The sequence below is a fragment of the Phalacrocorax aristotelis genome, chromosome 6 (genome assembly GCF_949628215.1).
Source record: "Phalacrocorax aristotelis chromosome 6, bGulAri2.1, whole genome shotgun sequence".
NCBI lineage: Eukaryota > Metazoa > Chordata > Aves > Suliformes > Phalacrocoracidae > Phalacrocorax > Phalacrocorax aristotelis.
Genome location: NC_134281.1, coordinates 25826416 through 25841170, shown reverse-complemented (window position 1 = coordinate 25841170; position 14755 = coordinate 25826416). Strand labels below are relative to the sequence as shown.

Here is a 14755-nt window from a genome sequence, read left to right as displayed (position 1 = left end):
CCTGCAGCTAGCTGCAAATCTGTTCTCTTGTTAGTGTTCCTTGGGAGACTACATAACAGTGGTTGGTATAGAAGTCTTCAAGGATCTGCTGATACGTTAATTACACATTTGCTCTGGTGAAGGAGATGGCACAACCTACAACATAATGATGGGTCTACAAAAAACATTTGCGAGCACCGTGACCTTAATTACCTGTTGCCATGCTGGTGTAAGAGTCTGTGTTTAGCTTGAAATACTGACATGATGTAATCACAGAGGGGATGTAGAAATCCCACTGTAGAGTGTCAAGCTACTGCATAGCTGTAACAACTTGTGAAGAGACGTATCACTGCATGGATGGGAAAGCTGGGTGCTAAGCCTGCTTGGCCTCAAGTGAACTCTGTTGGCATAGTGCCAACAGCTGCATTGGTTCAGTAATTTGGGCAATAAAGGAAAAAAATAGGAACTGTGTTCTGTCAAAAGCTGGCAGAGTGGAATTAAGGCCCAGAAGACAGACGTATCTGTGTTGTTTTAAAGACAGATGAAAGATCTGGGCATTTTTTACATAGAGCTCCAGGTGTGAACCCACCTTGTACTAAAACAACTTCAAAATATCACTGGGACTTTGCTTCAGTGTAGGAATTTATTGTTATTAAGGGTTTTAAAATAAGAGAAGTGCCATAGAACACATTGTTATGCCAAAATTTCTTTCCTTGCTCATCTGCAATCATTCTGAGGGAGGGCTGGTTATGGCTTTTCCTGTAGTCAAACTTGGTAGTATTGTAAATCTTGCAGTTCTTGTTTGTTTCTTTTCCTACAGTTTGTGAGCGGATGGCCAAATACTTTTTTGCAAGTTTTTTGACATTTTTCTTTTTTGCTCCCTTTGCCAAGCTTATGTAATTCTATGCCTTCATGTGTTTTATTTTGCTTTGCATTTCTTTTGCAGATTATTTTCTACTTAACTATCTTCATGTTTCTACTCTTACTGAATACTTAATTTCTCTTTCCTTACCTTGCTTTCTTTGGAAGGTCTGTTTTAACTGCCCTTTCTTGCTTTCTGATGGTATCATAATACTCCCCCACCTTGTTTTCTCCTCCTCCGTGTGTTGCTGTTAGCAGTTGCACTCTTGTGTTTTTCCCCCTTCAAGCTGTAGTTTAATAAACTTGAGGAACGGATTGGGGCACTGTCAGGAATCTTGTAGGCACTGTGCAGGGAGGAGCACATTAGAAAACTGAGCTCTGTTCATTCCAGCTTCCTGTTGACACAAATTATTAAAGCTATGCTAATAGGCAGACGCAACCACACAGATGAGTTTCAATATTGTGTCAGAGTATCTTCTGGAGAATGAATAACAAATAAAATGAATGTGCACAAGAATAAAAGTCTTTTGAAAACCTATTTACTGTAAATCTATGAGACCCTTCAATGCTCTTCTATGTCTGTTTCAGAGAAAGAAATTATAAATTTCTTACTGAATATTTATTGGACTGTAAGAAAATTCGGTGCTCATTACCAAAACTAAAATTTGTTCAACAATGCTGAACAGTGGGCTAGAATTCCACTGGTTATTGCACTTCTCCATATGCCAGAGGGGATCTTATTGAAGGTCAAGGCTAAAGAGTGCACACCTGCAACCTGGCTGAAGCCAGGCTGGCTCAACCTGGAGCCAGCACTGAACTTTCTTGTTTTTTCAACCATTCTGGAGAGATTATCTAATTGATAGATAAGGATGGAGACACTGGGCAGGCAGAGTCCGTCCAAACAGGTTGTTTAATGGCTTTTTCCTACCCCTATACTTTAGGAAGCTACTTGTAGCAAAAGCAGTTCCTTTCTCCCACTTCAGGATTGGAAGCCAGGTGCTGTTCATCTCTTTCTCAAGCAGTGAAGAGTTGCTTTCTTAGGCACTGGATGCAATTGCATGGGTGGTAAAGTTTGAACAGCTTCATGTGATAATGTGTGGCAATCTCTATAACAAATTCCATTTGCCAATTTGCAAACATTTGCATGAATGGTAGAGGTCTTTCTAAAATCAGCTTTGTGGCTTTTACTCATATGAAGGGTATTAGATTTACAGGCACAGTGAAGGCAGATGCCTGTGTATCTATAGGGCAGCTGGAGAACAAACTGTCCACAGGTGCTGCTATTTCAGCACTGATCTGAGCAGAACTTTAAGCATAAAAAAATGTAGTTTAATTCTCTGTCAGCCAATGAAGATTTTGGCCTCTTTGCTCAGTCTGCCAGTTAAAACAAAACATGTTGATGGATTTGTAGTGCAAGAGCTGAAAGTAAGTTCACCAAACAGTGTTGGGAGGAAGGTGAAAACATTTTAAGCTTTTTGGTCAAAAGATAATTTACTAGCAAGTTTTAACATTAAGTTGAAGCAAAGTTCATAAATAATTATTAATTTAAATGCATGACAAAGAATCTAAATATATTAAATGTAGCAGTGTGTTTTCTTCTTTGCACCTTTTTATAGAGCTATTTTAGGCTTAATCTATTCAATGGGGAGGGAATATTACAGTGTTACTAAATGATTTTGCTTTTCTAAAATACGTAAGTTCACCTGAAATTACTTGAAAAAAGCAGACACTCTTAAATAATGAGCATACCTTAGTGGGTGATGATTTGTTTTCTGTTCAATACAGCAAGTAATTCTTACAGCTCTATATTCATCAGTCATTGCTTGAACAATGAGGTTCTTTATATATCAATGGAGTGTCTGTACATATATATATTTTGCTTTGACCAGCATTTACTGCCATGAGGCCAATTTGATGCAAAAGTAGACTCAGATTTTTTTTTACTGCATTCTTGAATTTTGTGCTAGGTTGTTGTCACTTTGCCTGTTCTTCTCCATGCTAAAGAGCAGTAATGGGACTCTTGACATCCATTACAGACTTTCATTGCATTGAACATTTCTCATGGCAGAATACTGAAACAGACTTTTAACCATTTCTTAGCTTCTACTGAAAGAAACTGTATTTAAATAAAGGTTGTAGGATTAATCTGAAAACCAGGACTGTAAAGCTGTGGTTCATATCCTTTGTATTATCTGCTGTTCCTGCTATGGTATTGAAATTCAAAACCCTCTTTTGTGCTTGCTGAATTCAAATATCCATAACTGAAGGCCAGATTATGAAAATTAAGTTTGATTTCTTGTGCAATCTTAATATTTAATTAAAAAGGAAACCTGTGTGTTATAGTCCCTATGAAAGTACCTAAGATGATAACTTTTTCTAACCAAAATATACGTAAAGATTATATTGGCTTCTTTTATCTAACACTACTCAGTGATGAGGAGAATCTGGGAGCTAGACTCCCCTTCCTGAAAAAGGAATTTGTCACCCATCCAGGAAAATCCCTCCCATTGTGCTGGCTCCCCCATCCCCACTCCTTCCTGTCCCCTCTCTCCCTCTGCACAAGGATTGTTTTCACTCATATTTTTCAAAACTCCCACCAGTGGTGCTGTTGCCATCTGATTTCCTTGCTGTCATTTCTTTGTTCTATTTGTAGCTCCAGTTCACATGTGAAATAGATGGAAAGTCTACTTGTCCTTGTTTCTTTTACGAGGTGTAGTAACTAGTGTACCTGTTCTGTGAAGTATCATCTTTAGTTTATGATGCAGTTTACAATGCTATGAAGTATTGCACTGTTTGGATGCTGGCCACCTCAGAGAAGTCCTCTGACTTCCTGTGCTGGGCTTAAAAGAGAGCGTGTTGGCTGGTCTTGTCTGGTGAATGGCATTCTACCATAGAGCTTTGCCAGTGGATCATGTGAGAAGTTTTTCAATTTTCCTTATCATGCTGAAATGAAGGAAACATCTTGGAACAGGGAAGTCCATGTAGGTAGGAAGTCCTGTTTGACTGAGTTTGAATTCTGTGAACAAGTTGTAGATGCTTATGATTGCATCTACATACAATTTAAGAGAAAGGAAAAAACATGTATTTTAACTGTATGTTTAGCTTTAAAAGGGGATTTAGTTCTTACTTCAGTGGTTAATACATAAATAATGCTTTGTATCTGAAGATAACTTCATACAGACACATCTGAACACCTGCACAAAATTTCATTAACTAAAAGACTCCCTAATAAGGAGGGCTGTATCTGCAAAACCCAGTTTGCATTAGAAGATAGATTTCCTCCTCTACTGTGAAGTTTCATTGAATTCACTATTTTTATTAAAACTTACTATTTTAAGTGGAAAGTCTCAGGATCTTAGTGTTTCTTAAAAAAATCCACAAACCAATAAAATTTCTTTTTACTGCGGTGAGCCCCAAACGCTTTTGAGAAGTGCTTAAGCACACGCCCAAGTCCCATTAAAATAAACAGGTGCACAAATGTTTCCTTGAACAGGACACTGAACTCGATGTTCCCATAATAGTGGAATAAACTGCACATTCTCATTGCTGCCAAGTGCACCCAAGAAGGAGTCCTCATAGCTTTTATTTGAATGACTCAGTTCCAGAACTCAGTTCTGGAAAAAGTTCCAGAAGGCTTCTTCATCTAGGCCTTATGTCACTAATTTTTGCTATTTATTTTCTGACAAACATGTCCTGATCTGTTTTCTACCTTTTATGCTCATAGCTATTTTTCCTTCATTTTAATCCATGTCTTCCTTAAATCTCACTTTCCTCACTGTTTACACATTTTGTCACCACCTCTTTCATTAGCCAAGGTACTTCTCATTGCCAGATGCCTTGCTACCTAACTTTGCAAGCCAGGATGAAAAGTTTTAATATCTCTGATTGTGATCCTTTTCTGGGTTGGGTTTTGTTTTTTTTTAAATCCCGCTTTTCTAACTGTTGTAGAAATTTTTTTTTTCCTCTCGTGGATGCACTCGGATAATCTGTAAGCAAGAGCTTTGCGTGCAGTTCTTCTAAGGGCATGAGGTTTTTATTTAAGGCTTTTTTTTGTCTTTGCATCCTGTAGAAATTCTTGATGTCATGTATATCTCATCAGATGTAATTCTGATGTGAACATACTACAGCAGTTAATTCCAGCAGTGATTAGCAGTTGGAGAGATGTGCTTCTCAGAGGCAATACAGGCTGCAGTACTCATGCTGCAGGAGATGTGCAGAAGCCTTTGGAAATTCTGGGTAACATGGAGCAGAGACACCCAAATGGTTCTGGGAAGGGTCAGCACAATCCACACAGGCTTAGTAGCTCCATCTCAGTAGATGCAGACAAGCACCCCAGAGGGTAAGGAGGGAGGTGGACATAAAGAAGGTGAGGAAATGTCAGCTGCAGTCAAAGGTGGAAGGAGGAGATGCTGCTAGTCCCAGAGTCAATGGGTCAAGCAGCAGGACTTGAATAAAAAAATGTAGTGGGGGTTTGCAGCTCAGCTTGGTGAGGCAGAGATCATCACCATGCTCTCCTGTGAGGCTGGGCTGCAAAAGGGTTAGGAAATAACTCATCGTGTTATAAAACTAAACTACGATTTGAATTCTGATGCAGGGTTCACATAAGTTATCTTCCCATTCATAGTCCAATTGTGCTGTCTTTGGCTTTGCATCATAATAATGGAAAACTACTGGAGGAACATCAAGTTCTTTTGTCAGTTCCCATCTTTTCTGTATTCTGTTAATGTGCCCAAACTTATTTGTAGGTGATGTTTTATTGTTCAGTTGCCATGTCAAACTTTGAATTGACTTAGAAAGTTTATGTACTTTCATTAAGTCGTCTGTCAGCTCCTGCTGACATAAAGAGGCACATAAGCTACATTCAACAACCTGTCCCCTTCAATTCTAGTATTAGGTATCAAATAGCAAATCAAATGTGTATGTACTCAGCCTTCTGGAAAAGTATTTAATGTTTACTAAAGCATAATAGAAGAAATGTAGGCCAAATGCAACAAAGAACAAATATTATGAAGAGCATAAAAAAAGTAACACAGATACTTCCCAGGTAATAGTAATTTTAAAAAAATCAAAACCCATAAAGAGAAATACAGAAACTCTGTTCAAAATGCAGACAGAGTGAAAAATCTTGGTTAAAGTAAATTGACTCCCACAGAGTACATGTGGCAAATATACCCTCTCAGTCCGTTCCACAGAACTGCTTAATTTCTTCTCCCTCTGAAGGGTCTGTAATGTTTGTCTCTCATCCTGTTGGACACCAAGGACCCTTGATATGGGTGTGCTAATGGTACTTAGTCTGTGCTTTTGAACATCTCTTACTTCTACAAGGCAATCATGTTTTTTTCTGGAATGAAGAGCCACATTTCCAAGCCTCAGCCTAAAAATGGACTTCAGAACATTTTTCACAGTGCTATCTGAAAAGGATAAAAAAAAAAAATCAATGTGTCATTGTCTTTATTAGTTTCCAATAATAGAAATGTAACATAAACCGGTATATAATGTAAAACAACTAATCTTTCAGCTTCATAACCTACAGACCTGACGAGAGACCTCTGTAGGTCCTTACAGGGAGAAGGAAGCTTTTCTTTGTATATTGGAGCAGAAAATCCAGTTGCTGAGGCCCCCATCTGTGCTCACATGTAATGATATGCATATTCAAGCATAATTTACTCTAGTGAGCATTTCACAGATAAATACTAGAGACATCTACTGCATTTCCATGGAAAGCTGTCTTTCATCAAGTCTTAGTCTTACAAAGGAATAATTTAAGTATACAGTAGGATGTAACTTTTACTCTGTCTAAACGTTTAATCAGCATAACAACCTGATTTTTAAACTGGTTTGCATCATCTGTTTTTAAGTAATACATGTTCAAAGAAAGCTGGCCGCAATACTGAATATTGAGATCATATTACAAACTTAGAAATTTTATTTTAGTAATTTCACCCACAAACACTGATACACATTTAATACATTTGGTAAAAGGCAAATTTGTATATGGAAATCCAGAAGTAAACTGGTATTGCATTACATTTCTCCACTCTGTAGGTGCAGCCACAACTTAGAGCAGTCAAAAATACGTTAAATCTTAGCTAAAAGCAGCATTTTTTTGTGACAGAGGGATTCAGAAAGTGTTCATCTATCAAGGTTTTCCTGTTAGTCTAGTCCTAGAGAATGCCAACTCATCTGGTTTGGTGAAACAGACTCTTCAGAGAATTTAGTATCATTTTCGTTGTTACGAAGTATTAGATGGCTGGGTGGAGTTCTTGCACTGTCAGTAGAAGCAAGCCTTAACTTGTAAAGCACACAGATAAGAAATACTCACAATAAAGGAAAATCTCAGACAGAAAAGGTTTTATAATACACAGCTTAGTGGTACTTCCCTGATAGGGAACAAATGTACAGGCAAATGTCAAGTAGTTTGTTGCATGAAAAATCTTGCACAGCATACCAGGAAATTCTCCACTGGAATGGACAATGATACATATCCTTCAGTCTGGCACAAGAGATTCAAAGCTTGCTGGAATTAAAGGTAACACAAAGCACCATCTGGAGTAATTAATTTTAAATATCATACCTAATTATCTTTGAGGGAAAAGTTTGTGCTATTTGTTCAGGAAAAAATCTGAGCATTTCAGGGATGACATGTTTGTAATTAAGAACATTTTAACTCATCTAAAGTGATAAGCAAACTCATTATTCAGGCTTTAATAGTAAGACCAGTTGTTTATTCTGGAGAGCAGGTTTTATGAGGAGAGATTGAGGGAACTGGGGTTGTTTAGCCTGGAGAAGAGGAGGCTGCGGGGAGACCTTATTGCTCTCTACAACTACCTGAAAGGAGGTTGTAGTGGGGTGGGTGTCGGTCTCTTCTCCCAAGTTACTAGCAACAGAACAAGAGGAAACAGCTTCAAGCTGCATCAGGGGAGGTTTAGATTGGATATTAGAAAAATTTCTTTACTGAAAGAGTGGTCAGGCATTGGAACAGGCTGTGCAGAGAGGTGGTGGAGTCACCATTCCTGGAGGTGTACAAAAAATGTGTAGTCGTGGCACTTCAGGGCATGGTTTAGGAGGCATGGTAATGTTGGGTTGACAGTTGGATTTGATGATCCTAGAGGTCTTTTCCAACCTTAATGATTCCATGATTTTCTGGGTGCCCAGCCCTCTGAGCTGGAAGACAGGGACAGAGAGCAGAATGAAGCCCCCATAATCCACAGGGAAATGGTTAGCATCCTGCTCCACCACTGCTACACCACTTAGACACAAGTCTATGGGGCCAGATGGGATCCACCCAAGAGCACAAAGGGAGCTGGCAGAAGTGCTCACCAAGCTACTTTCAATCTTCTATCAGCAGTCCTGGCTAACTGGGGAGGTCCCAGTTGACTGGAAATTAGCAAAAGTGAGGCCCATCTAAAAGAAGGGCTGGAAGGAGGATCTGGGGAGCTACACACCAGTCAGGCTGATGTTGGTGCTGGGGAGGTTATGGAGCAGGTGCTCATCTTGAGTGCCATCACAGGGCACATGCAGGACACCCAGGTGATCAGGCCCAGTCAGCGTGGGTTTATGAAAGGCAGGTCTCGCTTGACTAACCTGATCTCCGCTATGACAAGGTGACCTGCCTGGTGGATGGGGGAAAGGCTGTGGATGCTGTCTACCTAGACTTTAGTAAAGCCTTTGACACCGTTTCCCACAGCATTCTCCTGGAGAATCTAGTTGGTGGTTGGTTACAAGTGGTGTTCCCCAGGGCTCAGTGTTTTGGTGAGTTCTGTTTAATGTCTTTATCAATGATCTGGACAGGGGTGTCAAGTGTACCCTCAGTAAGTTTGCAGGTGACACCAAGTTGGGTGGGAGTGTCAATCTGCTCAAGGGTAGGAAGGCTCTGCAGAGGGATCTGGACAGGCTGGATCGATGGGCCAAGGCCAACTGTACAAGATTCAGCAAGACTCAGTGTTGGGTCCTGCAGCAGGGTCTCAACAACTCCATGCAACATTACCGGTTTGGGGAAGAGTGGCTGGAAGCTGCCTGACAGAAAAGGACCTAGGGGCGTTGGTCGACAGCTGGCTGACTATGAGCCAGCAGTGTGTTCAGGCGGCCGAGGTGGCCAGCAGCATCCTGGCTTGTATCAGGAACAGTGTGGCCACCAGGAGTAGGGAATTGATTGTCCCCCTGTACTTGGCACTGGTGAGGCTGTATCTCGAATACTGTGTTCAGTTTTGGGTCCCTCACTACAACATGTACACTGAGGTGCTGGAGTGTGTCTAAAGAAGGGCAACAAAGCTGATAAACGGTCTAGAGCACAAGTCTGATGAGGAGCAGCTGAGGGAACTGGTGGTGTTTAGCCTGGAGGAGACTGAGGGGAGACCTTTTCACTCTCTACAACTACCCGAAAGGAGGTTGTAGTGAGGTGGGTGCTGGTCTTGTCTCCCAAGTAGCAAGCAATAGGACAAAAGGAAATGGCTTCAAGCTGCATCAGGGAGGTTTAGATGGGATATTAGGAAAAATTTCTTCTTTGAATGGGTTGTCAAACATTGGAACAGGCTGCGCAGAGAGGTGGTTGAGTCTCCATCTCTGGAGTTATTTAAAAGAAGTGTGTATGTAGTGCTGAGGGACATGGTTTAGTGGTGGACTTGGCAGTGCTAGGTTAGCAGTTGGACTTGGTGGTCTTATGGGTCTTTTCTAACGTAAATGATTCTGTGATTCTAAGTTAGCAAAGGGATTTTTTGTAACTGCGCTGGTTGATTACAGTACAGTCTGTGAAGCCAAATTGATAGTGTTCCATTCTTAGTGTAATGAAACCCCATAAAGCTTTTATAGGAGATCAAAGCGTATTTTTTTTTTTACTAAGTATTTCTTCTTATCTGTGTCACACTTTGTTGGAGAGGAGGAAAAATACAGCTGGTGCTCTCCTGTTCTTTTATGGAGGAACAATCTGTAGGCCTAGATGTCAAAGCATTTAGTCCCTAGTAGAAAAGAGAAGACCTGACATTACAAAGAATATTATGAAATTCCACTATTTTTTCTTTAAAAAAATAAAAAAAACCCACCCTCATCTGAAACCCATAAACCTATGTACCTGAGAATATGTCTATTAGAGCTGAAGATGCAAAATTTGAAAATGAGAATTAAATTCAGCTAGCTAAAATAAGAGCTTAAAGGACTTTTTTTCACTTTCTTGTTTTTTAAGACGTTGAAAAGACTCCTGCTGAAATACTAAGCTCTATGAGTTCCTTTTTTCAGATAATTGTTAAAATCTCCCAGGGTTTTTAGCATCCGTATAAAATACTTTATTTAAATATAGAATGGCTTTATCAGTATTCTCTATTTCATGAACATTCTGTATCTGAAAACATTCAGCATTCGATTAGATAATTAGATAATAATTCAGTAGTTTATAATCTAAAACGATGATGCTCTTGCCCAGTAAAAAATTTTATAAACTTTACTGTGATTTAAAGGTGTAATTTAAGTTCATATTAGCTAGCCCAGTAAAACAAAACATTTTCAAAACTCTAATCAAGGCAAAGCATTAATATGGGGGTTTGTTTTTGTGTTTTTTTTGTTTTGCTGTTGTTGTCTTTTTTTTCTTTTTTTATAAAGTCTAAGAGAGGTCAAATCAACCTTAGTGTAGTTTCCAGCAGACCTTAAAAATCTGGTTTGGATAGAAAAGCAGGCAAGGTGGTATTCTGTATTCAGCCTGTTTGTAAGCTCTGTATAGCTTCCAAACTGTCCAGATACAACAGGATTTTCAGAAGTGGTCTTTTGCTTCAGTCTGTATAAATGATATTTGGTTGGTTCAGCTGCTCAAAAGGAAAATATAAAATGGTATAGTCCAGATCACACTAGAAATTGATGGAAGTTCATTAAAACATAAATTAGATTCTTTTTCATATACTGCCCAGTAGGAACCAGGGAAGATAAATATTTAAAGCAGTTTAAGGATGTACAATTACAATGCCAAAGTTTTATGTGAATTTGGGTTAAATTTATCAAGCTGCTCTTTTGGGGGAGAAAAGTTTGACAAGAGATTCCTAAAATTTTAGACACACAGGTGTGGCAATGTCCCAGCAGGGGCAAAGGCTAAATCATTCCCCCCAGCTGTGGGAAATCTGAGTTATTTCTTGCCTCTCCATGAGGAAATTTAAACCTACTTTTCCTACATGCTATTTCACAGTGTAATTGCTAGAATAGAGGGTACTTTAGAGTGATACATGTGTTATTATCTGTGGTTGATACTATTTTATTTTTAAGTAAACAAACATTGCTAGTACTAATCTTAATTGTAGCACTCTCACCTCTTGAGTGAATGCCACAACCCCTACAAACAGTATCAGTTTCTTGCTGTCTTTTGTTTGCATTGAGTGAAAATGGAAAAGAAAATAAGGAAAAAAATCAGAGGAAGTATAATCATGTGATTTTTTTTTAAAGGCTTTTACTTAAATATAGGTAAAGAGATTTATTTTAACATAATTATTTGGCAAAAATAATGCATTTAATAGGCAGTATTTGCTTAAAAAAATTGAATTTGGATCTTGGGTAAGAGCAGAAATAAATATTAAGTTGCCAGGAATCCTATTTGCAACCCACCTTATTTTGGTAGCTGTGATAATATTTCCTTTCCTTGAAGTCTGTTTTGTACTGCACACTATCCAACTAGAATTTCATAAGCTTTTGGTGAAAACTACTCATCATTAAGGTATTTTCCACAGGACTTCAAAATCTAAATATGTGTTTTACCAAACCTAAGTAAACACCACTAAATTAAACAAATTCTCTATGCCAGCTGGAAATGCAATACAAAGCTTTCATCATTTTTTTTCCCTTTTAAACAGTGTTTACTATCCTTGCACCCTAAATTGCATTAACATTTTATCTAACCACATTATGGATGGAGTTCTGTTCTTTGCTTTTTTTTCCTGTTTGTAACCAGAAAATCCCACTATTGAAACTGTTGTGCTGAGTTGTTTATGTCTCATGTTGGCATAATGACAATTAAACACATCACAGGCATGTACAAGCCAGAGCTTTGGAGTCTTGAAACAATAGTGGTCTTCTGACTGCCAAAGTCGTCTTGCTCCCTAGAAACCTCAATTGCAAAGCTGTGATTTCAAGAGTGATTTAGTTTTTTGAACTGTTAGAAGTCTTGATCTGTTCACTAAACAGAACACCCCCAAAATACATTTTTATTTAATAAAGAATTCTTTGTCTTTTTGTGTTTAAACATTGTTTTGCTTTCTATGTTAAGTTACAACAGTCCTGCGTGTAGGTAGACTGGATATGTCGGAGAAAGGGCCCAGAAAGAAAACATTAATAGAAATGGCAATAACATGTAGCTGTTCAAATTACCAACATCTTTGTTGATTGTGGAAGAATGGCCATGTGGCTATGGTACATGTCTAGAGCCTAGGAAATTAAAATTCTCTTGTTTGTCCTTCACCTGACTGGTTACGTATGGCACAATTATTGCTTTTCACTGTTTGCCAGTTTTGCAAAAATGCATTTCAATGTCAGTGAGGTACCAGAGGCTAAATTAATGTGAAATATGCCTGATCTTCGATTAAAGACAGTAGAAAATGCAAAATTACAATTATTTTATTATCACAAAATCAGTTTATAATATATAGACTATGAGGTGTCTGAAAACCAGCATTCTAGTGCATTACATTTTCTGTACATGTGAAGGCTTAATTCTTAGACGTATTTACAGATCTACAGATCTTCGTTGATCTGTATATGAAGTCATAGCTTGGATGGATAAAAATGGTGTGTATGTGAGAGAGGAGGAGAGAGAAAGTGTATACAGTGTATGCGTATTTGCTGAGTTTATGAAATGCAGAAGGCAAGAAGTAAAATGACAGTGTGAGATAATTTTGGTGGAATGTGGTTTCTCCCCTAAGCTTTTTGTTTTGCTTTGCTTTATTTTACAGTTTGCCCAGCTGGTGTCTGTCTACAAAACTTTGGGTCCAGAGAAGTTCCCTTTAATTGAGCAAACGTTCTATCCAAATCACAAGGAAATGGTACGTGCAAATACCAATACTAAATTTGCTTACTGTCTCTGTAAAACAGGAACTGTGAACACACAATTCGTTTCCCCCATTTACTGTCTGCTTTAAAAGTAATTTTGGAAGCTTTCAGAGGGATGAGACTGGGTGACCACTTGAAAGCATTGTGATGGTTAACTGCAAGATTTTCAGATGTGAAGGCAGTAATTTTTCAGCTAACCAACTTCATAACTTAAAGAGATTAAATGCTTATAAAGACACTGAACAACTATTAAAGAGCAAGAGTTACTTTTATGGTTTGTTTTCAACCTAGTCCTTTATTATATGTTCAAAGTGTTTATTATCTTTGTAGATGATGCACAAAGCTATGTACCTGTCAGTGTAGAACCTCTAAAATCTAAAATCAGGCTGGTTATAACTGGTGATCTTCCTGTACCTGAGCTGACGTTGGTTCCCAGTCCTTTACAGACATAAATGCATTCATAAAAATAAGACAGCCTTTACTCATGATGTGTCTTATGCTGCAGACAATTTTTTCATACTTTTCTTATGGTTTCTAGACAGAAATTCTTTCCTGAGTGTATTTTTCAGCACTGAGAGAAACTGGAAGGAGGCTATTTGCTGATTGAATAGACTAGCAGAGAAGCATCAATTATTTTTAGAATATAATCCATTCAGCATGTGTCACACAGCTGTGATTCAAGTACCATTGTAAGGTCATGATAAATATGTTAGTTAGCTGCTTATGTAAGGTTCCCAAGCTGTAACTGCTGTTTGTCTGTCTTGAGACTCTGGCTAGCACTTCGTTATCGTAGGTGGCATCTAAGATAAGCCTCAGTGACAGCAGTTGACTAAGATTTCTTCTGAAGTCTTCTTTCTCCCACGTCTGACTCATCTTTTGGTAATAAACACAGTATGGTACAGTTCTGCTGTATTTTTTGATATATTGCAAGAGTGGCAGGATGGCTCTTCATACTGCTTTCCCAGTTCTCTCTGGTTTCTTTGGACTATTAACTCACAGATGTTTCCACTTCTCTTGTCACATATGACACTTCTGAAAAGAGCTTTCACCACAGTTACGTATTTAGTAAATTTTCTACACAGAAGTTTTGTAGAGCCAAAGGAGAATGGTACTGTATTGGAGCAGCAGATCTAAATATTGTCCCAGATGGTCAAATCTTCTCAGAATGGAAGAGGATTTTGTTGATGGATTCATCAGCAAAATATACAACTTCATCATTTTTATTTTTTTTTAATGCAAAGGAAGTGTTTCGTGCCTTGGGGTTTCATTCGTAACAGGTAGAGAAGCAAAACCATATCTGATGTTTTGCAATATGCTTTTTTAAATGGCAGTAAGTTTTATATCACACTATTTTCCTGAGAATGGCCAGGATTAAAGCTGATTTATAATTTTCTGTGCACAATTTATTGTTCTCTTTGTTATTTTATCAGCTATTATCCAAGCTCCCCAGGGAAGTGGTCACGGCACCAAGCCTGTCAGAGTTCAAGGAATGTCTGGAAGTGCTGTTAGTCATATGGTTTAGTTTTAGGTAGTCCTGCGAGGAGCAGGGAGTTGGACTCAATGATCCTTATGGGTCCCTTCCAACTCAATATTGTCTATGATTCTATGATTTTATTGGAAAAGCAGGCCTTTTAATGCATTGCTAAATTGCAGTACATAGAAACAAAGAAAATATGCTATAATTTTGGCACAAGAATTAATGTGTTAGCTTTTTATTTTTAAGTAGTGTGACCCTGTAGGTCTACCAGTTCAGTGGCAAACTGCTGTCTTGAAAAATGAATTGAATTCAAATTCAGTAATAGAACACAAAAAAGAAAGTGTGTATATGTGTTTATAAGACATACTTTGCTTAAGAGTATAACAAATATTTGACTGTTTTTCCCCTCTTAGTTCCTCTACA

The 14755-nt window shown here is 38.3% G+C and overlaps 1 protein-coding gene across 1 annotated transcript in view; it reads left to right on the top strand.

Moving 5' to 3' along the window:
• Positions 1-14755, top strand: part of SYN2 (synapsin II) — a 203858-nt gene that overhangs the window by 95400 nt on the left and 93703 nt on the right. Inside the window, exon 5 of the mRNA XM_075096744.1 lies at positions 12759-12848. Coding sequence (XP_074952845.1) covers positions 12759-12848 — 90 coding nt within the window. The remainder of the gene's footprint in view (positions 1-12758; positions 12849-14755) is intronic.